The 23,462-nt window shown below is 50.2% G+C and overlaps 4 protein-coding genes and 1 pseudogene across 6 annotated transcripts in view; 3 read left to right on the top strand and 2 right to left on the bottom strand.

Annotated features, from left to right (window-relative positions):
- Positions 1-2,347, top strand: part of Esyt1 (extended synaptotagmin 1) — a 14,793-nt gene extending 12,446 nt beyond the window's left edge. Inside the window, exons 25-31 of the mRNA XM_055600535.1 lie at positions 433-573; positions 697-851; positions 935-1,033; positions 1,114-1,245; positions 1,325-1,430; positions 1,611-1,660; positions 1,928-2,347. Of these exons, the coding sequence (XP_055456510.1) occupies positions 433-573; positions 697-851; positions 935-1,033; positions 1,114-1,245; positions 1,325-1,430; positions 1,611-1,660; positions 1,928-1,967 (723 nt within the window). The 3' untranslated portion in view covers positions 1,968-2,347. The remainder of the gene's footprint in view (positions 1-432; positions 574-696; positions 852-934; positions 1,034-1,113; positions 1,246-1,324; positions 1,431-1,610; positions 1,661-1,927) is intronic.
- Positions 2,336-2,436, bottom strand: LOC129675487 (U6 spliceosomal RNA; annotated as a pseudogene).
- A 6,941-nt stretch (positions 2,437-9,377) lies between these two features.
- On the top strand, positions 9,378-13,595 carry Myl6b (myosin light chain 6B). Of its 2 annotated transcripts, XM_055600110.1 has the most exons (8): positions 9,378-9,552; positions 9,833-9,966; positions 10,715-10,931; positions 11,488-11,515; positions 11,734-11,877; positions 12,683-12,856; positions 13,174-13,251; positions 13,342-13,595. In XM_055600110.1, the coding sequence occupies exons 2-8, from the start codon at positions 9,914-9,916 to the stop codon at positions 13,368-13,370; spliced, it is 723 nt and encodes a 240-aa protein (XP_055456085.1). In that variant the 5' UTR covers positions 9,378-9,552; positions 9,833-9,913; the 3' UTR covers positions 13,371-13,595. The 2 variants fall into 2 exon arrangements, with proteins under 2 accessions (XP_055456085.1, XP_055456175.1); XM_055600200.1 differs by lacking the exon at positions 9,833-9,966 and having other exon boundaries at positions 9,379-9,552.
- Positions 13,596-13,839: 244 nt separating this feature from the next.
- Positions 13,840-16,886, top strand: Myl6 (myosin light chain 6). 2 transcript variants are annotated; one of them, XM_055600410.1, is made up of 7 exons: positions 13,840-13,933; positions 14,158-14,185; positions 14,980-15,123; positions 15,319-15,492; positions 15,583-15,660; positions 15,949-15,993; positions 16,713-16,886. In XM_055600410.1, the coding sequence occupies exons 1-6, from the start codon at positions 13,931-13,933 to the stop codon at positions 15,975-15,977; spliced, it is 456 nt and encodes a 151-aa protein (XP_055456385.1). In that variant the 5' UTR covers positions 13,840-13,930; the 3' UTR covers positions 15,978-15,993; positions 16,713-16,886. The 2 variants fall into 2 exon arrangements, with proteins under 2 accessions (XP_055456385.1, XP_055456306.1); XM_055600331.1 differs by lacking the exon at positions 15,949-15,993 and having other exon boundaries at positions 13,841-13,933.
- Positions 16,887-17,593: 707 nt separating this feature from the next.
- Positions 17,594-23,462, bottom strand: part of Smarcc2 (SWI/SNF related, matrix associated, actin dependent regulator of chromatin subfamily c member 2) — a 28,818-nt gene continuing 22,949 nt past the window's right edge. The window contains 8 exon segments of the mRNA XM_055599980.1: positions 17,594-18,882; positions 19,406-19,834; positions 20,087-20,105; positions 20,108-20,467; positions 21,761-21,895; positions 22,318-22,484; positions 22,562-22,697; positions 23,314-23,378. Of these exon segments, the coding sequence (XP_055455955.1) occupies positions 18,806-18,882; positions 19,406-19,834; positions 20,087-20,105; positions 20,108-20,467; positions 21,761-21,895; positions 22,318-22,484; positions 22,562-22,697; positions 23,314-23,378 (1,388 nt within the window). The 3' untranslated portion in view covers positions 17,594-18,805.

Here is a 23,462-nt window from a genome sequence, read left to right as displayed (position 1 = left end):
AAGAAAGAAAGAAAGAAAGAAAGAAAGAAAGAAAGAAAGAAAGAAAGGAAAGAAAGAGAAAGAAAGAAGGGAGGGAGGAAGGAAGGAAGGAAGGAAGGAAGGAAGGAAGGAAGGAAGGAAGGAAGGAAGAAAAGGAAAAGAAAGCAGAGGAAAACAGAGACTACTTTGATTAAGAAAAGAAAAGCTAGGCATCATGGCATATACCTCTCCAATCCCAGCACTGGGGAGGCTGAGGTAGGAGATCACAAGTATCTAAAAGGCAACCTGGATGAGGCCTAGTCTCAAAATTAAATAAAAATAAAAGAGGGGAAGGGCTGGCAGCTGTAATACATATTCTATTCCTCCAAAAGGGGAATCTCTCACTAAAACCATGCAAGTGTTTGGATCCAAAAAGCCAAGCTTCAATAATTCATCAGTGCATTTGCCCCACAGGTTCGGGGTGAAGGGACTGGCACCCTGGGCTCCATATCCCTGCCTCTCTCCGAAGTCCTCCAGGCGGACCAACTCTGCTTAGACCGCTGGTTTGCACTCAGCAATGGTCAGGGCCAGGTGCTAATGAGAACACAGCTAGGGGTAAGTACCAGGAGGTGCCAGGGCAGGATGGCTCAGGGATGCATGAAACCCAGAGGGCAGGAGTAGAGTCCTGTCCCTACAGGGAGGAGCTGTGATGAGCAGCTCATACTCTCCTGCCCCCAGATCCTTGTGTCCCAGCACTCAGGAGTGGAAGCCCACAGCCACAGTTACAGCCACAGCTCCTCCTCTCTCAATGAAGAACCCGAGGCCTTGGGGGGCCCTGCTCACACCCCTTCCCCAGTCTTGGAGGTCAGGCATCGCCCAACTCAGGGTGACAGGTAAGGGACTGGGATGGGAGATGGCATTCAGGCAGGAATGTGAAGTCTGACTCACCTTCTGACATGCTGTTGTCTTTCCACAGTCCCTCGGAGGCTCCTATTGGGCCTCTGGGCCAGGTGAAGCTGACAGTGTGGTACCACAGTGATGAACAAAAGCTGATCAGCATTATTCACAGCTGCCGGTGAGGTGCTGCCAAATGTCCTCCACCGTTCCCTCCATCCTTGCCTTGAGTGCTCCAGTGCCCACATCCTTGTGTTGCAGGGCCCTTCGACCAAATGGACGTGATCTCCCAGACCCCTATGTGTCCCTGTTGCTACTGCCGGACAAGAACCGAGTCACTAAAAGGAAGACCTCACAGAAGAAGAGGACTCTCAATCCTGAGTTCAATGAGCGGTCAGTAAATGGGCATTTACATGGAGACAGGGAGGGCTTCAGCTGGGCCCCCAGCTCTACCATTGCGTGCCTTCCCCAGGCTTGAGTGGGAGCTGCCACTGGATGGGTCTCTCAGGCGGAAGCTCCATGTTTCTGTGAAGTCAAACTCCTCCTTCATGTCAAGAGAGCGTGAGCTTCTGGGAAAGGTAAGAGGGCCAGGCAGAGGCAAGGAATTAATGCTGCTGGGACCAGAGACAAGCAGGGTGCCACCCGGGCAGTGACCCTATCCTCTTTCAGTCCTTTGAAATTATAGAAATCTATGATGATGGGACGTGTTCTTTGGAAATACCAAAACAACATCTTGCCCCTGCCATCCTCCCCGCCAGGTGCAGTTGGATCTCGCTGAGATTGACCTTTCCCAGGGTGCAGCCCAGTGGTGAGTGTCTACACAGAAGGGGATGGGACTGCTTCTGTGCTCTGGAGAAACCCCAGTCATAACCAAAGCTGAGAACCATTGGTTCTTTAGCAGAAGCCCTTGGCATGTCTTTTACTCATGAGAGAACACAAGTGGGCCTGTGGGGAGCTGGAGAGTTGAGAATTCAAGATCAGCCTGGGATAAGACAGAATGAGAGAACTTACCTCAGAAAACAAAACAGATGCAAGAGTCTTCATTCTGTCTGAACTCATGTCCTTGTTTCCCTAGGTATGACCTGATGGATGACAAAGATAGAGGCAGTTCCTAGGAGCTGGGTGGTGACAGCCTGACCCTGCTCTATCTTCTTGCCTTGCCTCTTACCTCAGTGTGATGAGCCTACAGCTGAGGCTCCAGGGCTGAGCCTGTGCCCTTTTGCCTTCTAGACCTGTATAAGGGGTCTTTGCCTGACCAAAGAGGATCATGTATATGGTCCTTTAATGCAGGACCTTTATCCCTTGGGCTCCTAGGGCAGGGACCTGCACTGGCTATTTCCTCTTCTGCCTGCTCATCCTCCCTCCCAACTCCTCAGGGCCTCACGCGCCTGTGCCTGGCCACTGGCAGCATTAGCAGTGGCATCAGCTCATGCCAAATACAGCCTTTGGAAAGCTTTCTTTTTTTTTAACATAATAAAAAAACACAGAAAAACAATGCTTCATGAACTTGCATATCATGCTTGCACAGGGGCCATGCTAATCTTTGTATTGCTCTCCGTTAGTCTGTATGCTGCTGAATAGAGCGTGCGGTCTCCTTCGTAGCTGCACAATCACACGCCATAAGCCATCAAGGGATGAAGGGAGAACGAGCATTTGGTGTGAAGGCACACAGACTCAGACTCCTGGACTGCCTGTAGCAACAGCACTCTGGCCCAATGGCCAGTTTCACCCCCACCTTCCTCAATCCACTCTTGAAAGCGTCTTCACGATGGTGGCTGCATCCATCTGATTCACAGTGTGAACTCTGAACACTGGGGTTCTGTACAAGTCCTTAGAGGCTGGTCTGAAGCACCAGGCTGCTCATGCGCAGAAGGGCAGAAAGGACTACAGACAGTAAGATTGGCTTTTGGCCAGCCACCCAAGTCATAAGCTAACCACATGGAGCTAACCTGAGACCCCGAATTGTTTTATCAGTCCACTTCATCTAGTAAACATTAGATTCAAACCAACTGTGGTTCGTTCCCTCAAAGGCTGGAACTCCAGCCTCTACAACATGTTTCTCCAGCTGTCGAAGGCCTTCATTCAATTTGAAAAGGTCGGCTTACTTACTAGTGGAAACCTATGAGACTGCAGTGAGCAAGAGACTTGGCTCCACTGAGGATGGAAAAGGCTCTCATGTGAAGTAGCTGGATGTCAGGAGACATGACAAAGAGATGAAATCTCATTGAGCTGACAGACTGACCACCGCCGTCTGCCATCCATACATCACAGCACAAACTCACAGTGTCAAGGTCAGCAGCCATAGCCCAAATGGCTTCAGGGCCACCTGAGAGCTGAGAGAAATATTTTCCAGCTACCTTGCAGGGATATTTTTTAATTCATTGAGACAACCTTTCATGTACCCCAGGCTGGCCTTTAAGTCACTATGTAGCTGAGGATGACCTTGAACTCCTTATCTTCTAAGTGCTGGGATCACAGGTTTGCACTCAACTGGCCTAGTTTGTTTTTAATTAAGACAATTACATAATGTAGCCCAGGCTAGCCTCAAATTCTAATCTATGGACATAGATTAGACAGTATATTTTTAGCAACCTGTATACACTGCTACATCTACATCTACATCTGCTTCACTTCAGAATTCTTGAAAATTTTTTTTTTTTACCTAGGCAGCACTTTAATCCAGCACTTGGGAGGCAGAGGCAGCCAGAGGCAGCCAGGGCTTCATACATGCCAAGCAAATGTTCTACTGCTGAGCTACAGCCCTAGCCAGCCCCAAGGCAGTTTACTTTTGACAGTGACAGATACAGGCCACTCCCTTCTTGGAATATGGCTTTATTGGACCAAAAACTGTGCAGTGGTTAAGTAGGTGGGGCAACTGAGTCACCTGCCTTTTCCCTAACAGATGGAGCCCTCCGGTATTCCTGCCAGAAGTCCACTAGCACTAAGGAGTAGCAGGCTTTCCCAGCCCCTTCTCCAACCTGGGGAGATTCTGAACCAGGTATAGTAAACAAGACATAAAAAAGTCAGTTGGGAACTGGAACACCAAAAGAACGCAGTTAAAAGCCGAGTGTGTTGCTGCACTCCTATAGTCCCAGCACTTAGGAGGTAGAGGCAGGTGGATCTCTGTGAGTTCGAGGTCAGCCTGTTCTACAGAGCAAGTCCAGGACAGCCAAGGCTACGCAGAGAAACCGTGTCTCGAAAAACAAAACAAGCAAACAAACAAAAAAGCATACATGGGCTGGAGTCCCAGAACCTGTGGCAGCTCACGACTCATGGATCTGAGAACCTCTTCTGGACTCTGGGTGGCAGGCACACACGTGGGACAAGGTAGTCAGTGGGCAAAGGCTCTTGTCACACAGTCCTGATCACCTAAGTTTGATCCCTAGACTCATAAAGAAATTAGGACGTTGGCATGCACGCCCATACATCATGCCTGCACACACATGATGCCCACATGCACATACAACATGCCCACACATACAACATGCACACACACATCATGCACACACAAACGATAAAATTGAGGGACAGTTTGTGGAACAGGATCTCACTTCTGCCCTGGCTGGCCTCGAATTCACAGGGATCTGCCACAGAAGGACCTCTGTGGAGCCCCAGCCCAGGTCCTCAGACTCTGTCTCAAAAACCCAATTTTAAAAAAAGATATTATGAACTAAGTGGAGCCCAGTGAACCATCTTCGTTCTGTCATAGCATTTATTCCAAATTGTTACCACCTTCAAGAAGTGTCTCCTGCGTTCTTCTCAGCAAATCAGCTCACCTCCTCTATTTCAGGGTGAAGCTGTAAACACTGGCTGCACGGCCATGCTCCCATCCCTCGGCCTCTGGGTCCCACCCAATGCCGCTAGTGTAGCGTTGTGTCCATCCTCAACTTTTGCCAGGGATCTACAACTATTTCAGGGCCTCATACAGAGTCAGGTGACTGACTCCTCTTGGTGCTGGGTACTGAGTATGGATTCGCATGTTCATGTTTGTGTGTACATGTTTGCGTTCCTGTGTATGTTTTTGCATGTGTGTGTATGCGTTTCCTGTGTACATGTTCCTGGGTGTATGTTCCTGTGTGTGTTTTCTTTGTGTGCGTGAGTGAGTATGTATGTGTGTGTGTGTGTGTGTGTTGGAGGAGGGAACAACCTGGCAAACAAAGGCATGTTGAAGCTACACAAGCTTCCAGTAGTGGCTAGACAGAAATGTGGCCAGTACAGGAAATTAGTGTTTGAAGCAAGCTTTGTGGGCTACTGGAAGGATTTTTTTTTCCTATGCCAGCATGCTAGGTAAGAGTTCAGTCTCTGATCCATGCCCACCATCTAATCTTTTGTTTGTTTGGTTGGTTGGTTTGATTTTTCAAGACAGGGTTTCTCTGTCCTGGCTGTCCTGAATTGGCTAGCCTCCAGCTCACAGAGATCCGCTTGCCTCTGTCTCCCTTAGCACCGGGGTTACAGGTGTGTGCTCCACGCCCAGCTCCCCTCAGGGCTGGGGCTCATGTGTGTGACTCCAGCCCTCAGGAGGTGAAGGCTGAAGGCCTGTCACAGTGTGAGGACAGATCGGTCTGCGGAGTGCGTTTCAGGACACCCTGGGGTATAGAGTAGGAGCCTGTCTCTCAAAACCAACCAAACACATAACCAACAAAAAAGCCTGGTAGAGCAGCAAATCCTGCACTCAGCACTTGGAGGTGAAGGCAGAGGATCAGGAGTTCAAGGTCATCCTCAGGTACAGAGCCAGTCCCAGGCCAGCCTGGTCTGAGATAAAAACAAAAACAAAATACAAAGGCTAAATTCCAACTCTGGAAGGGTTTCAGACAGGGAGTTGACATAATGAGAAGTACATTTTGAGGTGCGGGATGGCTCATCCATTCAAGCAACTTGCCACCAAACTTGACAACCTGAGTCTGACACCCGGAACCCACGTGGTAGAAAGAAAGAACCCATTCTCACAAGTTGTCCTCCTCCTCTGACCTTAGCACCAGACACACATACACACACAAATACATTCTGAAATGATTACTGTTTATTAAAGCATAACTACCTATGTGTTTGGTGCTTTGCTCTCTGTGCTTTCCAGCAGGCTAAAAAAAAGTACAAGATTTCTAGGCCCACCCAAGCACAGATGTGGCGGAACAATGCACAGATATGTTGGCATACAAAACTCCTAGATGTTTTAAAGAACAGCTACTTATATGACCACTTCCTTAGAAAACTACAAATGGAAACTAGTTTTACTTACTAAAGCCATCTTTTCTATTTAAATATTCCATCTTATACAGGTCTATAAAAATAACCTAGGAAAGCCAGGTGTGGTGGTGCACACCTGTGATCCCAGCACTCAGGAAGACAGAGGCAGGCGGATCTCTGGGAGTTCAAGGACAGTCTGGTCTACAGAGCGAGTACAGGACAGCCAAGGGTACACAAAGAAACCCTGTCTCGAAAAACTAAAACTAACTAACTAAATGACCTAAGAAGTACGGTTTCTTCAGAATGCTTTTTTTTTATTTTTATTTTTTATTGTGGTTTACCTATTGTCTTAGGATTTTTATTGCTGTGCAAAGCACCATGACTAACACCAAGTTGGGAAGGTTTACTTTGCATACTTCTAAGTAGTAGTCCATCACTGAAGGAAGTCAGGATAGGAACTCAAGCAGGGCAGGAACCTGGAGGCAGGAGCTGATGCAGAGGCCATGGAGGATACTGCTTATTGGCTTGCTCAGCCTGCTTTCTTACAGAAACTAGGACCGCTAGGCCAGATGGAACCACTAGTGGGCTGGGTCCTCCCCATCAATCACTAATTAAGAAAATGCCCTACAGTCAGATCTTACAGAGAGGCATTTCCTCAATTGAGGTTCCCACTTCTTAAATGACTCTAGCCTGTGTCAAGGTGAAATCAGACCACCAAGCATAACACACCCATTGTCAGCCTGACACACAAAACACATCACTATTAAGTCGTAACCTTTCCTTTCTTGTTCATTCTCAAGATCACATATTAATATCAACATCACAATATAAAACACTCTAAAATTTAAAAGTCCCACAGACTTTAAAAAGTCAAACAGTAAAGCTGGAGAGAAGGCTCAGTGGTTAAGAACACTGGATAATCTTTCAGAGGACCTGGGCTCAATTCCCACCACCTACATGGCAGCTCACAACTGTCTGTAACTCAGTTCAAGGGGATCTGGTCCCATCATGCAGACATACACAATGCACACAAAAATAAATCTTAAAAAAAAAAAATTCAAACAAGCCAGGCGTTGGAACACGCCTTTAATCCCAGCACTTGGGAGGCAAAGGCAGGTGGGCTCTCTGTGAGTATGAGGCTGCCCTGGTCTACAAAGCAAGTCCAGGACAGCTTGGGCTACACAGAGAAACCCTGTCTTGAAAAAAAAAAAATTAAACAGTAAAAGTCCAAAGTGTCTTTTAAATATCAAAATTGCTCAACTGTGTGCTCCAATAAAATAAAATAAAATAAAAAAGTTGCTTTCTTACCTCAAGAGAAAAGAACCAGTACACAGTCAGCATTTGAACAAAGTAAACATAAATCCCAACAGTGTAAATAATCCGGTGTCCAGTGCCTGGGATCCTCTCAGGATCTGGGCTCCGCTAAAGGCCTGGGTCACCTCTCCAGCTCTCCCCTCTGCAGCACCCACTCCACAGCTGCTGCTGTTCTTGGCGGCTCACACCTATCTGTGCCTCTAGTTCCAGGGCTCCGATTCTCTCACACAGACAGGCATGCAGCCAAAACACCATTGCAAGAAAAAGAGAAACAAACAGCAACAAGACGCCACACTGGACTGCATATCTAGTTAAGAGCACAGGCTGAGCTACATAACACTTTGCCTCAAAACAAAGAATAAAAAGTCTTTCCTCTTTGCCGGGGACGGACACTGAACCCAGACCCCGGACTGCTGTAGGCAACTGCTCTGCCGTAAGTTCTTAAGCTCTTACTTCAGCACCCCCCCCCCCCCCCCCCCCCCCTTTTTTTTTTTTTTTTTTTTTGTAGTTTTTTTGAGACAGAGTTTCTCTGTGTAGCCTTGGCTGCCTGGACTCACTATTCAGGACAGGGTGGCCTCAAACTCACAGAGATCCACCTGCTTCTGCCTCCCAAATGTGGGGATTTCAAGGCGTGCACCATCATGTCCAGTCCAAGGTTTTATTTTTATGTAAGTGAATGTTTTGCCTGCACATACGTATGCGTACCGTGTACCTGATGCTTGGGGAGGCCGCAGACTGCACTGGATCCCTTGGAAGTGGAGTGATTGCTGCGTGGGTTGGGGATGGAGCCCCAATCCAGTGCCGATAACCACCCAGCAAATCCTCCTTTCCCATCATTAGATATGCTAGCATTTGAAGAGCAGCACGGAGTATATGTGCTCCATATGTCAAGGAAGATTAGCTTCTCAACCTCAGCATTTCTATTTTACCTTTTTACTGTGTTTTGAGTCAGTTTCACATCATCCGGTCTTACCCTCCGGAACCTCCTGCCTCCAGGGTCTAGAATGACCATTGTCCAACATCTCGTTTTACATTTTTGAAGGGTTAACAGGTGGGAGGACAGGGCTTTGTAGAGAGACCCTGTCTCGATAAACAAACACAAATGAAAGCTTAAAAATGTTAATGTCTAGTCAGGAGAGTTATTTTACAGGAGGGACAAATGAGATCACCTCCACAGAGAGATCACTCCCTTGATCAGTCTCAGGAGCAGAGCGTCCAGGAATATTGTTTGCTATATCATGTTATTCCTTTCCTTTGTGCTTTGAGACTGGATCTCTCATGTAGCTCAGTCTGGCCTGAACTCCCTAGGCGGCCAATGACAGCCGATTCCTCCCGCCTGCCTCCTGAGCGCTGGGACCCAGGGCTTTGCTTTTGGTAAGCGAGTACTCTACCAACTGAGCTACAACCCCAGCACCCGTGCAGACCTTTTTAGTCCTTGGAGCTTTCCCCAGCCAGGAAAAGCCCGTTTCTGGCCATGAAGTTGGCTTGTGCCTCGTTCTGGGAGTTTCTACCCTGAGCTATTTCTGATACACCAGCTTGCACAAGCTCTAGTATGAGGCACTCAGCCAGAGTTATTTATTCATCTGGTCCGAGACCTCTCTGCGCGCAGACGTTTGGTAAACGGCAGGAAGAGGAAAAAAGCTCAGGCTGGGCAATGGAGTCTAAAACGGAAGGGCAGTAGAGCCCAGCGCAGCACTTCGGGGTCATCTCTGAGCCCTAGAGGGAGACCGCGGTGCTCAGGAGGCCTCAGCAGAAGCATCCACGCGGGGAATCTGGGGCATGTGACCACGTTTAACTGTAGATTGTGACATTTACTTCAGACACCGGTCTCTAAGTCTTTCGGTTAAGGTCAAAGGTGGGGGGGGAAAAATTCAAAACTTTGCAAGTTACTGCTCCAAGCGGAGAAGGCGCAAGAAGCCACAGCCCCGCCCTGCCCCCAGCTTTGCGGGTGTCCACTGGGTGCGTGGGTGGGGACTGCTCACGCCCTTCCCACTCCGGAACCAGCGCACACTTCGGAGCCTGACTCTCTGTCACCGCGGACCGGAAGTTACCACCACCTCTCACCCCTGGAAAAAGTTTCCTGTGAGCCCGCGGGCGAGCGCGACTACGACTCCCAGTATGCTCCGCGGCCGCCGCAGTTAACCCATCAGGGCCCGGAGCTAAGTCCTGTCCCCCACACCCCTGTTCCTCGGACCTGGCAAGGTGAGTTTTGCAGGGCTGGGAGGGCCATTTTCCGTCTCAGGCTTTGGAGTGTAAATAAGAGAAAGGCGCGTGTTGTTTGCGGAAGGATTCCTTATTTTCCAAAAATGGGACAGTTCGCAGTAAAGAGATTCAATCTGACGCCCTTTACAAATGAGGCGCTGTCACTTCGCAAACCCCAGGGCCTAAGCGGGATGACCGGTCTTTCAGAATGCTACCTAAATCTTTCTCCGAGAACAGAACCTCTTCCGAGCTCCCAAACATCATCCCTTTTCTTTGCCAGCGCTTCCAGCAAGATCTGTGACTCAAAGCAGAACTAAGGTTTTCACTGTGCTCCTGATGAGGGTGTGGAGTGTGAACGCCTATGAACCCCGAAGGAGATGCTCGTTGTCTCCAGAGTGCCCTCCTTTCCTCTGTGTGTGTATGCTCCCTCCAAGCTCATTAGGCATCCTAGCCTTTTGTCTGACTTGAAAAACACTGCTTGTTGAAAAACGGTCCTTCTTTGGGATGATGTGTGACAGACGTTAAACCTAGGCCTTGCCCACACCTGAGCCCCTAAGTCAACACTAAGTGTGGGAGGCAGTGTATAAAGCCATGCTCCAGTTGCTCTGTATAGTCCCAGGTTGGGGGTCGGTGGGGGTGCAGGGACTGCAAGTTCTGAGGATACAGGAGCGGTTAGAGGAGAGTAAAGACCTTCTCTCACCTGCTACTGTTTCCAGAACTTATTCTGAAGTTCCCCACTTGAGACTAGGCTTCCTTACTGGCTAGCCCCTACCTTACCCCAAGTCTTTCCATTGCTTGAGCCTTCTATGGCCTAAAGCTAATGCAGGTTTTTGTTTGGTTTAGTTTTTTCCTCCTCCCCTGGCTCCTGTCTCAGTATCACTCACTGGCAAACATCCTATTCTCGCCCTGGAGGTTAACAGCCCCTATTCTGAGAAGCCCCTGCTTCCCCCACTACCCTCAAAGGGAACTATTCTAGTCAGCTTTAGGAGAGGGGTGGCAGGGAAGAAAACTTTGGGGCAGTAGTCCTGAAGCACAGAAGGCCGGGGGAGTGAGGGCCAATAGGCATAACTCTCCCTCACCCTTGCCAAGGCCAACTGGCTCTCTCAGTCCCTGCCCCCGCCCCCGCCCCTTGACATCCCAGACTCCCTGCCTATTTAAACAGAGATGGGTGCCCCCATCGGCACACTGTCCTTTGGCCACCTGACATCATGCCTCCCAAGAAGGATGTTCCTGTGAAGAAACCAGCAGGGCCTTCCATCTCTAAGCCTGCTGCCAAGTCTACAACAGGGACCCCTCCAGCCAAGACCAAGGCTGAGCCAGCCGTCCCCCAGATCCCCTCGAAAACCCAGGAGCCTCCCACTGATCTCTCCAAAGTGGTGGTGAGTCCTGGGAAACTGTGTGTTTGGAAGGGGTGGTTCATGGATGCAATGCAGTCTTGGGAAATTAGGGAACGTTCAGAAAGGGTAGGGAATGAATGAACACTGGAATGAGGTCGGAGTTCCTAGGCCAGGCCAGTTTCAAGGTGAAGGGAGAGAGCTGCTGTCTGCCCCTGGCTCACTGTTCAACTCAAAAGGCCACATCTATGAACCCCCAGAGGGTAGACTGAAGAGGACAAGCTTGTTAGACAATCACAGCTGGGGGCAGGGGTAAATTTAGCCTTTGTTCAGCCCCCAGTTATGTGAGGGATGCAGGACTCAGGGCAATGGAGGGAAGGGAACAGGTGGCATGGGATTAACCCTGCTCCCAAGAAACCCTCCCTGCCATAATTCCTCTTGGGATTCTCCCAAGGCCTAGAGCTGGGAATGGGTAGCTGAGCTCCCAGGCTCATCTCTTTGGGCCCCTCCCCAGAAGTGGCTGCCAGTTGGGTGGTAGGGCTAGAGAGGGATTGAATAAGCGCTGTCATGTCTCCTCACCTGCTCTTTTTTTCTCCTACAGATCGAGTTTAACAAGGACCAGCTGGAGGGTAAGGGGAAGCCCATTTCCTAAGCTCCATTGTCCAATCCCAAACTCTTGGTCAAATTCTCTGTCCTAGCTACAGTCTTGACCTTGAAACCTCCCACACATGGCCTGTTCTCCTCCCTTATTCTGCCCAGCTCTAGCACGTACTTTCCGAACCAAACCTCCCTTTTGTCTGGGGGTGATGGGCGTCCTTGGTCACACTGTCTTTTCCTTACATCTCAGAGTTCAGAGAGGCCTTTGAGCTGTTTGACAAAGTGGGTGACGGCAAGATCCTGTACAGCCAGTGTGGGGACCTGATGAGAGCCCTGGGCCAGAACCCCACCAACGCTGAGGTGCTCAAGGTCCTGGGAAACCCCAAGACTGATGGTGAGAGGGATCTTGGAACACACGGGTTTTCAGTTTTCTTTTTCTTGCTGTTGGAGGTTGAATACAGGGTTCTGCCCTTGGTCACTGGGTTCCATTTCTAGCCAGCAACTTTTTCTTCATCTTTGTGTTTTTGAGACTGGGTTTCAGTATCCCAGGCAAGAATGACCTTAATTTCTGACCCTCCTACCTCCACCTCCTGTGTACTTCTGCCCCCTGGAGTGGTGGGATTACTCCAGTTTATATGGTACTGAGGCTGAATTCAGGGCCTTGGGCAAGGTAGGCAAGTCACTTATTACCAAGCTACTCTTGTTACCTTTTGAGATAGGCTCTAAGTTACTCACATTGGCTTGGAACCTAGGGTTCTATCCCAGCTAGACAGAACCCCTATTTTTCTTTCTCTTTCTTAATTAAGCTGGACTCAAACTCATCTCTCTTCCTCTGCTTCTGAGTGCTGGGACTGAAGGTGTGAGCTACCACATGTGGGCCAGCAGTTTTCTCTTTCCATTTTGAGTGTGTTCCATGCCCAGCCCTTCCTTTCTAAGTTGCTCTGGCGGGCTTGAGCTTGGCCTGGTAGCTGTGGATCGAAGTTTACACCACCAGGCCTGGCAACAGTCTCAGTTTTTCATGATAGAATATTGGTAAGGTGAAAGGAAGCTGAGCTGGATCTCAGGACTTCAAAAACTGTCAAACAAAGGGCAGAAAAACACCCTTAATTCTGAAGGGGGTGAACATCACCGTGACAGGGATGGATGCAACTGGATCTCACACCTCAGTGACCTCTCTCTCACTTCTTTCCTTTCTCCAGAGCTGAAGTCCCGACGTGTGGACTTTGAGACCTTCTTGCCTATGCTACAGGCAGTGGCCAAGAACAGGGACCAAGGCACTTATGAAGACTACCTAGAGGGCCTTCGTGTGTTTGACAAAGAGGGCAATGGCAAAGTCATGGGGGCAGAGCTCAGACATGTTCTTACCACTCTCGGTGAGGAGAAGGGTGTGGACCACAAACAGTTAGGTAGAGCCTCGAATGAGATTCCTGGCCTGAAATTATGGGCAGGAGAGTGAGAAGGCCACCTTTGTGGAGGCAGAATCTGAGGGACTCGATCATCCAGAGGCTAAAGTGTCCAGCAGTGAGCAGAGGACAAGGAATGAGGTGGGAGCCTCATGTCCCTCTTTGCAAGGCACTGTTGATGTGGGCCACACGGAAAGGGAAGGGCAGGGTGGGAGAATGAACCGTCCCAGAGCGGCTCGGGCTCCAGAGGCCGGGAAGGCACGGACTCTAACTGTGTTTGGGTTCAGGAGAGAAGATGACTGAGGAAGAGGTAGACACTGTTCTGGCAGGCCACGAGGACAGCAATGGCTGCATCAACTATGAGGGTGAGGGGGCAGGATCGGGCCAGGGGGTGGGGAGTCTTCTCAGTTACCCGAAGGTCAGTTTCTGAAGTCCTCTTGCCTCCTTTTGCGTAGCCTTCCTCAAGCACATCCTAAGCCTCTAAGCGCCACAGGTGTCGTCCAGAGAGGCGAGGCTCCTTGATCAACCAGGGAGAAGCAAGCGCAGGCAGTCCGTCCGCCCGCGAGGCGCCAGGGCTGGACGGCTTTCCTTTCCGCACACTGACCACGCGGGCTTGGAAACCTAAGTGGCCCCACCTCCCGCGGGGATAGGAGCGCGTTCCTGCCACCAGGCGGCACTTAAGGTTTTGAAATAAAAATATGGTTCCTGGTTTGGTCTCCAACTGTTTTCTTTTGAGGAAGGGGAGGACGGGAGCGGGTAGGCCTCTCTTCTGCCAAAGCCCGAATTCCCTGCTCTGTACGCAGCTCGGATTGGAGGCTTCCAAGAGTCGCACCTCAGCGCCGGGTTGCGTTTCTGAGCCGAGGTCTGGACACCCCCGCCCAGTACTAATGTAGTGACGTCGTCCACACTAGCCCAGGCTAGCCTTCCTATTGGATGAGATTGCAGAGGGTGACGTCACGGACCGTGGGCTGTCCTAAGGCTAGGGTTGGGCCGGCGTCGGAGCCATTACTGCCGGAAAGGGTCTCGCAGAGCTGAGCAGCCAAGATGGTGGGCCCCGGGAGTCGGGCGGCTACAAGGGGACCACGGGTCGGGGGAGAGAGGGCAGTGGACGCGGGCAAGCCCAGGTTTTGGAAAGGCGGACGTGGGGTTAGACGGTCTAGGGCTCAGCCTGTGGGAGCGAGTCCTCGCCTTGAGACGGGAGTGTGTGAAGCCGGGATGGACGCTGGCGGGGCTGGGCTTCCGTACTGACCAATCCCTTCTTCTCCGAGCAGTGTGACTTCACCGAGGACCAGACCGCAGGTAGGCCGACTAGCAGCCGGGGTCAGCCCCACCGAGAGACCCTCTCCTCTAGCATCTAGCCTCTGATCCCAACCTGTCACCTCTTCAGCACTCCCAGGAGAGTGCCCCGTGGATTTCCTTCTCCCCCGCTCTAAATCCTCCATTTTCTTTTCTCATTCTTCCTTCCCCTTCCACTATAGATCTGAGCCCCAAGCACTGGGTGAGTTCTAGGTGGTGTGGATGTGCGAAACAATTTGATTAATGGCTGCTGTGTGTCGGGTCTGTTATGTCTGTGTTCTGCTTCTAATCAGCAACTTTTGCTCTCCTGTGATTACTGCCCTTTCCTTAAGCTTGGATTGTGAGTAATGTAAAGTGCAGTGACTTGATATTTTGTGAAGAAGGAAACTGGAGTTTTCCAAGGATGTGACTTAGCTTCAGCCTCTGGAAGATCTGTGCAGGGGAAGGCGGGAAGTGGGAGGGTAGAATGACCCTAGACTCCCAGGCCGCAAGACTCCTCCTTCCTTATAAGGACAGGACCTAGCCCGGGCCGTGGCAAATTCCTGAATAGTAGTGTAGTAGCGGCGGAGAGCCTAGCCTGCAGCTCAGGTGTGTAGACAGATGGATACCACCGTGAGCTAAGGGGAAGAAGGCTGTGTCTTTGTATGGGACATTCGAGCGGCTAGAAATAGATCCCTATCACTAGTCTTCGGTGATAGAGATACAGGAGAGATCTGCTTTCTGCAGCACGACTGAAGTTGGGTTGGCAGCAGAATTCTGTGTTAGTCCCCAGTGCCCTTGTTCATCTGATTCCTCAGAATTCAAGGAGGCTTTCCAGCTGTTTGACCGAACAGGTGATGGCAAAATCCTGTACAGCCAATGTGGGGACGTGATGAGGGCCCTGGGCCAGAACCCCACCAACGCTGAGGTGCTTAAGGTCCTGGGGAACCCCAAGAGCGACGGTGAGCATTTCAAGAACTTAGTATTCCTATGGGTTTGTGGTTGTCCAGCTAAAATCATCCCTTTATCTTCACAGGCCCCAAACTTAAGCAAGTTCTGTCTCACATAGCCAGCCCTACACATTCCCCCTTCAGTTCACTTGTGCCCTGAGCGTTCATGGTTTCTCTTGTCTTGACACTTCCAACTCCGCCCAGCAGAGATGAACGTGAAGGTGCTGGACTTTGAGCACTTCCTGCCCATGCTGCAGACTGTGGCCAAGAACAAGGACCAGGGAACTTACGAGGACTATGTCGAAGGCCTCCGTGTGTTTGACAAGGAAGGGAATGGTACCGTCATGGGTGCTGAAATCCGTCATGTCCTTGTCACACTGGGTAAGGGTCTGTGACCTTGCTCTGGAGCTGAGCTGCCACCTTGATACACTTCACCTGTCACACAGCTCTAAAGTGTTCTTTGCTCCGCAGGTGAGAAGATGACAGAGGAGGAAGTAGAGATGCTAGTGGCAGGGCATGAGGACAGCAATGGTTGTATTAATTATGAAGGTAAGGGCTGAACTGTGAATTGGGGCCTTTGAGGAAATGGTCATTTAGGGTGTGGTGTGTTAAGGACAGCAACTGTGGCATTTTAGTTCTAGATCTGGTTCCAGAAGGGAGCCAGGAGTCTAGGAGCAAGGCTCTGTCCATCGTGGGAGCAGCTGCTGGGGATATGACAGCAGAGGAGGGGGTAGCGCAGTATGGAGGGTGGGTTAGGAGCGGGAGGAAGTGTCCCCCTGCCTGATCCCTTCCCATGTCTGTGTTGTCTTCACCATCAATGTCTCTTCCTTCTTGCAGCATTTGTCAGGCATATCCTGTCGGGGTGACGGGCCCATGGGGCGGGTACGGCTCCTCCCAGCCTCTCTTCTAGTTATCTCCCTGGTGTTTCTTTTTCTTCCCAACCTGTGCTCTCTAGCCCGTGCCCATAACCCACTACCATCTGACTTCCCCCTGGCATGACTCTGCATGGAGCTGGCTTGGGAGTGGAGGGGGTTCCTCAATGAGGAAAACAGTTTGGGGGTGGGGTACCTCCTTACTTCTCTTCTAGAATGCTCTTTGAGGTTTAACTTACACGATCTTGGTGCTGGTGTCTGGGAACTCTCACCAGCTTGTAGAGAAGGCTTGCTTTATGATGGCTCTTTGGCCCTGGAGCAGGGAGAGTTGGCAAAGGAGTTGGGGGTGGGCTGCCTGCCCCATTCTGCTGCTATAGCAGAACAGTCCCTTCTCCATCCCTCTGCTGGAACAGCTTGGAGGTACCCTAACCCAAAACTGTCCTCTCCTCCCGCCAGTGGCTGACAGTAGCTATAGGTATAGTTGAGAATTTTTCTGCCTTTGCTATGTTCTTGCTACTCAAGAGTGGGTTGGGGGCTAACAGCTGATGGGAGGGGAACCAGGGACAGAGAGAACTGGTCACTCAAGGTGGCCCTTTTGCGAACTGACCCCAGGGTCAGTTGCTATGGGCATGTTCGCTTGCACCACCTTCATGGTCTTGTGGTCTCCTGGCCCATGGTGTACCCCTCCCCAGCCCTCTCCTTGGCTTACTCCACCTCTCCTCTCCACAGAGCTTGTCCGGATGGTGCTGAATGGCTGAGGACATTCCTGTATCCTGAGCCTGTGCCTTGTCCAGTGTGAGATTTCTGGATAGCACCAGAGGCTCCCTTATCACAGCACCTTGCCCATCTGGTCTCTTTTAGATGATGTTTGCCTTCACCAAATAAAATTTGCTCTTTGCCCTATTTTGGTTCCTTTTTTTCCCTGAGCAGGATACGGAAGAAAAGGTGAGATGGTAATGACACCTGTCCTGACACAAAGCTCAAAGCGGAGGGCAGGTTTAGGGAAAAGTAGATTAGGGCCTGTAGTGACCATAGCCTTATGAATGAAAGGCTCCCCTTTCTCCAATGAAGTTAGTTATAAATCCCTATAAAATCAAAGGTAGCTATAAGTTTTTTTTGTTTGTTTGTTTGTTTTTTTTTTCCCTTGTGTGGGTACCCTTTTGTTCTACTCCGTGTCAGGTTAAATTTCTTGGCCCTATGCCATCTCTGAACTAGGCTCCCACCTTCTCAAATACTCAACACCTTTTATGGAAAAATCTATGAATGTTTACTTGAGCTGAACGCCAGGACATGTTAGTACTGCCAGAGCCTGTCTTGTCACTTGTGCGAGGTTGGGGGCTAACAGTAACAGAACTAGGCAAGGGCCTGCCTTCTCCCTAATAAGGGAGGGAATGCAGCCACTGTGGAAGGACTCAGATCCACATTCTAGTGGTGCACTTCTAATTGCTATTTTCAGATTAGAGGAGCTGTTCCTGCAGTCTGATTGCTGGATTGCCTCTAGTCTCCTGTGGGCCTGTGGCTTTCCAAGTGCCCCTGCAGTCCTGCTGAATGCCCAGTCTGCCCCATCCTAGCAGCCACAGGTAAGAACACAGGCATCTACAAGATAGAACTGAAAGCAAATTAATTTATAAAAAAGAAAGAAAGAAAAGAACAAAGAAGAAAAAGAAAACTTTACAGAAAACTTCGAACAGAGGAAAGGTGCCGAGATGTAGAGCAGGAAACACTGGGACAGGAAGAGCAGAGCGCCTGGTGGGAGGGACCAAGCAAGCACTGGCGCAGAGATGGCTGCTTCTGCCTCCACAAGGAGGTGAAGAGGAGGGACTGCAGTGGAGAGGCCCTGAAGTCCAGGGAGCAGAGCCATGCTGCGCTGCTCCCAAACCTTTGTCCTCACTGGGGAACTCCTAGCTAGCAGTGAGCTCTGTCAGGCTTGGGAGAGGGCAGGAGTTAGCAGACTGTCCCACTGTCAAAAGTAGGCACTTAAGTGCTTTTCAAAACTTCTGGGTTTGCCAACTCCCCACCCTCTTAGAGCTCCCCTTCTCCATGCCTTTTAGGCACTTGGAGATACAACCAGGGAAAGAACAGCCCCCACTGCCGCCCTTCCTCAATTACCTACCACAGACTCCCCGCATAATACATTTTTCCACCAAATACACTTATGCTGACATCAACTAAGCAGGTGACTTTTAACAAACAAAAGCTGACATTCAGGAAAAGGTCATTGGCTGAGCTGGGGCGGCCTAAAACAGCAGCAATGACGAAGCAGCAAGGAGGGATTAGTGTGAATGAATTGGAATGGGTGAGGGGAGCTTCCTCAGCACTGCAGAGGGGCTCAGGGAGACAGGCTTGGTACCTAATTCCATCCCAGAGCTTGCCCCAAAACTTTAATTCCTCTTAAAACCTACACTTTCCCCTCAAAAAAAAAAAAAAAAAAAAAAAAAAGGTTATTTTTTTGTGGGCTCCAATTTTGTTTTTTTTTTTAAACCTCCCTTTTAAAGGGCTGCATTTTTCATTTTCATGTTATCTTCTTCAAAGTGCAGTGACTGAAGGGGTCACCCTCAGAAGAGGCGAACCTGTACGGACAGCTTTCCCTGGCCCTTCCTTTGAGGGCAGTTTCCCTTCTCATCTCTCCGTCAGAAGTCCGTGGAAAGACTGGATATAAAACTGCACACCTCTGCTGGGCATGGTGGGGGCCGTGAAGGGGCAGGAGGAGCTTTCCTTACGCAGTGATGAACTCCAGGCTGAGGGAGGGTCCCAGTAGTGGGGGAGGGCTGTTCCTGGAACTGATCTCCGGGGAGTGAGGGGAGAGATGGTTGGCTGGTTCCTCACTGTGGAGGTGGCACAGGGGTGACTGTGCCTGGGCTTGGAGCTGTGGGGTCTGGAGGCAGGGGCGTGCCTGGGTCTGTGGAGAAAAGGAAGATGAATAAGCTGCAGCAAGCGGAAGGATGGCTCCAGTGCCAGGTTCCACACAAACAGGACTGGCATGGCATGCAGTGGGCGCATGGATGAATGAGGTGCCCACCATGCAGAATGTCCTTCCCGATACCCTACTCCACCTGACACTGCAAACATCTTCTTACACCCCAAACCATCCTCCTGTCCCCATGGGACATCTGAGTGTGGTGAGACAAGCAAAGGAACGCTGTCGTCATGCAAATGGGCAGCTAGTTCCCAGGGTTACGACTGAGGTCCTGTGCCAGTGGACTCCTCCAAGACCCACTGTAAAGGCTCCAATGTCATCCCAGAGGTGGCAGCTGCCAAGCTGGGAGATGGAGGGTGGCCAGGGAGGCCTTTCTGCTACTCTTTTACCAAAGTGCTGAAAACTGTTGTGCCAGTTCCAGTATCTCACCCTTACCCTACTTGCCCTCCCTCCCATTATATGGAACCCTCTCCCTCACCCTCTCCCCCTCCTGACCCCTTCTCACCTGGCAGTGGGCTGGCACTGGGCAGGAGGTTGCCCTGAACGGCTGCCACAATGGCAGGGCTCTGGGCTGCGGCGGATCCGAGCCCCGGCCCGAGAGGCAAGGAAGATGGCATGGTGGTGGTCGCCGGCAGGTTAGGATGTAGAGGGTTCGCCATGGACACAGGCAGGTTAGGTGGGGGGATAGCGCCCGGGGCAAACGGGAGATGGTGGTGATGCCCATGCAGGTTAGGAGGAGGGGGAAGGTTAACACTAATGGAGTCAGCTAGACTACCAAATGGGATGATGGATGGAGCAGCAGGAGGAGGAGGAGGCGGCATGCCAAAAGGCAAACCCAAAGGAGCATTACCCGCCACGCCTGGGTGCCCGCTGCCTGGCACTGCCCCTGGCATCATTGAGGGAGGAGTTTGTTGGTTGGGGAACGGTGAGGGGCCTAAAAATAAAGAACAAAAGGTGAAAAGAGTAAAATCTTACTGACACTAGAATAAGTGGTAAATTCTTGAATAAAATTCCAGGTATCTGTGTTTGGGAAAAATCTCTGCTAGTGGGGGCATAACACAAGGAAGCCCACATGCAGAAACTGTAGCCAACGTCTATATCCAAGCCCACCAGGTGTTCCCGTCAAAGGAACCAGAATGTTTGCCTGGATCTCTACAGTGAACAAACATTCTGAACCCACACTCACCATGGGGTCCAGGGGGGGGGGTACCCCTGGTGGAACTGCCCCAGGCTGGGGAGCTCCAGCTGGTTGTGGCTGCTGTGGCCCTGCAGTTGTCCCTGCCTGTTCAGAAGGGCCCAAACTTCCGGGAGGGCCCCCACTGCCAGCAGAAGCAGAGGCCACAGCGGCTGGAGGCACAGCCAGCCCATGGACGGCAGGTGGCCCAGCAGCCCCGGTGGGAGGTACGGGCTGGGAGCCTGGGGGCAGGGTTGGCGGCGGCGGCTGCGGCGGCTGCTGCTGGTGCATCTGCTGGAAGTGCTGCTGCCGGGCTCTCATCTCTGCGTACTTCAGCTGCTCCATGTGGAAGGCTTGCCGGTCGGCCAGGAGCTGCTGCCTCTGATATTCTAGCTGCCAGTGCCAATGGAATGGTGTTACCAAGTGCCAGAAGCCCTTTTGGCACATGCCTTGCTGCCCACTCTTTCTCTCAGCCCTGTGCTTCTGTTGTCCTCCACACCCCAGTCCTTATAGATCCTAAGATATCCTTTCTCCTGGCTGTCCACATGCTTCGCACTGTGCACCTCGTGGTTCTGGCTCATTTCAGTTCCAAAGCTCTGAACTTGTTATCACTCTGATTTGAAAATGCTTCCAGTTCCTGTCAACTCAAGTTCTTTTCTTCCTTCAAAATCAGCTAGAAACTTAATATTCTTAAGGAGCCATTTCAGATGGAGTCACTGGCCTCTGAATCTTGATTTTATTCTGAAAAGTAAATTCAGCACTTACTTTTATTTTTATTTGTTTGCTTGTTTATTGGTTTTTACGAGACTGGGTTTCTCTATGTGGACCTGGTTGTCCTGGAACCCTGGTTGTCCTGGAACTCACTCTGTAGACCAGGCTGGCCTCATACTCACAGAGATCCATCTGCCTCTGCCTCCCAAGTGCTAGGATTAAATTTCTTATTTTATTTGAGTTTTTATTTGTTTGTTTTTTAATGAGTACTCTGTCTGCATATACACCTGCATGCCAGAAGAGGGCATCAGATCTCTTCATAGATGGTTGTGAGCCACCATGTGCTTGCTAGGAATTGAACTCAGGACCTCTGGAAGAGAGCCAGTGCTCTTAAGAGCTGAGCCATCTCATTAGCCTTAAATTTCTTATTTTAAAAAGTTTTTAATGATGTGTCTATATGTGTGGGTATATGTGCATGTGAGTGTGGGTGCCTGTGAAAAGACCCTAGGGACTGATGAGGGTCCTCTGGAAAAGCAGTCTATTCTCAACTGGTAAGCACTTCATCCCCTAGAAAGTCTCTGAATTTGAATTTTGCAGGTAGTTAGCATTGTTAACTGTTTCTGATATCTCCGTGTTGTATATCTGACATCTCTCAGAGCAGAGTCTCTGTCTGCTATTTCTCTTTAAGCCCTTTCAAAGAAACTGAATAGACACTGTCTGTCTCGTCTACTTCCCAATTTTACCTCCCTAGTCTTTATTAGCTCTTATATCCATTCAGTCACTCAGATTTGAGAATCCAGTAAGAGGCAAGTGGCAGTCAAAAAGCCAGACCAGCAGCTCACCTGTGGATCTCGGCCTCTAGGCACCCCTGTCTCCTCCCCTCTGCTGTGACGTCCAGTCAGCCTCAGGACGTCTAAGCCTGGTCTTCCAGCAGAGTTCCAGGCTCCCAGTAACTGCTGACTGCATGTTACTCACTGCTTCTCGCTCCCGGTCCATTATCGTCTCCAGCTCCTCAAAATGGCGGAGTTTTATCTCTAGTTTCTTCATTTGGGTCTCCACTAGCAGGGCCACCAAAGACTTGATCTTCCTCTCCTCAACAGCAGCCAAGTGCTGGGCAAAAAGTGAGACAGGGTATCAGCCAGAAGACTCACTGAGATGCTGGCAGGCTTAAGAAAGTAGCTGCCATCACCCTCAGAATAGTTTAACTCTAATATATATATATTTCCTATATGTACATATGTGTAATATATGTTATGTATAATGAAATACATGTATATTAATATATCACAATATATATCATATATATGAATATATTAATGAATATACAATATATATCATAAAAAAGGAATAGCAAGAGATAAGACAAGTAAAATAAAGAGCTGGAAACAGCCAAAGGTAAGAGATTTAAAATGTTTAAGGAGATGACTCACTCTCTCAGGATAAAATGGAAACAACATTATTGAAGGAGCTTCCTCTAAGTGTCGTGTCGTGAGAAGAAAGATGTGGGTGGCTTCGCTTAGCACTGTCCTCACCTTGGCCTTAACTGCAGCAGCGGCTAGGGCGGCAGCTGCAGCTGTGGAGAGGTTGCCTTCACCAATGTCTCGCTCCACCTTCGTCTTCCTCTCCCCCTCTGACTCTACCACTTCCTTCAGCACTTCATCCTGTCCTTCCTTTGGCTCCTTGTCTTTCTCAGGATCAACTGTGTCAGGACAGAGGTTGAATTACCTTCAAGCCTCTCTCTCCTGTGCCCACTCTCCAGCTGGGTGGGCAGCTCACCTGTCAGGTCCCCGTCACTCTTCTCTGACTCCTTCTCGCTGTCACCTTCTTTCCCTTTCTCTTCATCCTTCTTGGGAGCCTCACTTGTCTCCTCCTTTGCTTCTTCTTCTACACCACCCCCTCCTTCCCGTGGTTCCTGCAGTTCCGAAAGACAGGAAGACATCAGAAGCTCACACAGGACCCAGGCTAGAGACTGACTTGACTCTTACTTATTTATCTCTGTGTTTGCATGTGTAGGTACTGGGACATGCACATGTCTGGGTGTGGAAGCCTATGTGTACATGCCAAAGCCAGAGCAGAACACTGGGTGTTTCATTGCTTTGAGACAGGTCTGCCCTCCAGTAATAAAGTCTCACAATGATGGGGTCACAGGCACATAAAACAATGCCAAACTTTATTTTTTGGTTTTTGTGAGGCAAGATTTCTCTGTGTAGCCTTGGCTGTCCTGGATTTGCTTTGTAGAGTAGGCTGGCCTTGAACCCACAGAGATCCACCTGCCTCTGCTTCCCTGAGTTCTGGGATGACAGGCATGCACCACCGAACTTGGCTCAAACTTTTATGTGGCTGCTAGAGGTTCTAATTCGTGTCTGTAGAACAAGCACTCTTACCTAGTGAATCATCTCCTCAGCCCCAACTTTACCCCTCACTCAGGGGAGATCTAGCTCCAGGACACTGTCCCTGTCCCTGGACTCCTTGTCAGCACAGGACTGTCCCCAGCAGCCTCTTCCAAACCCAGGTCATTCCCTCTATACCTTAGGCTCCTTCTTCTCATCTGTTGCCTGGCCCTCTGCCCGTGCCTCATCAGTCCCGCCTTCCTCTGGGCCCATGGAGAAAGGAAAGAATGGAGAGATGTCTGGTAAATCTCATTTATGTAACATTTCCAAGTAGCTAAAACCTCAGG

Source organism: Psammomys obesus, unplaced genomic scaffold (genome assembly GCF_907164565.1).
Source record: "Psammomys obesus unplaced genomic scaffold, mPsaObe1.curated_primary_1811, whole genome shotgun sequence".
Taxonomy (NCBI): Eukaryota; Metazoa; Chordata; class Mammalia; order Rodentia; family Muridae; genus Psammomys; species Psammomys obesus.
The sequence above is the reverse complement of the archived record's forward strand: the minus strand, read 5'-3'. Positions and strand labels throughout refer to the sequence as shown.

Bases quoted from the DNA above. Each gene is read 5' to 3' on its own strand.
- Myl6b (XM_055600110.1), top strand. From the start codon at position 9,914: ATGAACCCCGAAGGAGATGCTCGTTGTCTCCAGAGTGCCCTCCTTTCC. The intron at 10,932-11,487 runs GTGAGTCCTGGG...TTTCTCCTACAG, and splicing joins CTGATCTCTCCAAAGTGGTG to ATCGAGTTTAACAAGGACCA. The intron at 13,252-13,341 runs GTGAGGGGGCAG...CCTTTTGCGTAG, and splicing joins TGGCTGCATCAACTATGAGG to CCTTCCTCAAGCACATCCTA.
- Myl6 (XM_055600410.1), top strand. The intron at 14,186-14,979 runs GTAGGCCGACTA...CTGATTCCTCAG, and splicing joins CACCGAGGACCAGACCGCAG to AATTCAAGGAGGCTTTCCAG. The intron at 15,661-15,948 runs GTAAGGGCTGAA...TCCTTCTTGCAG, and splicing joins TGGTTGTATTAATTATGAAG to CATTTGTCAGGCATATCCTG.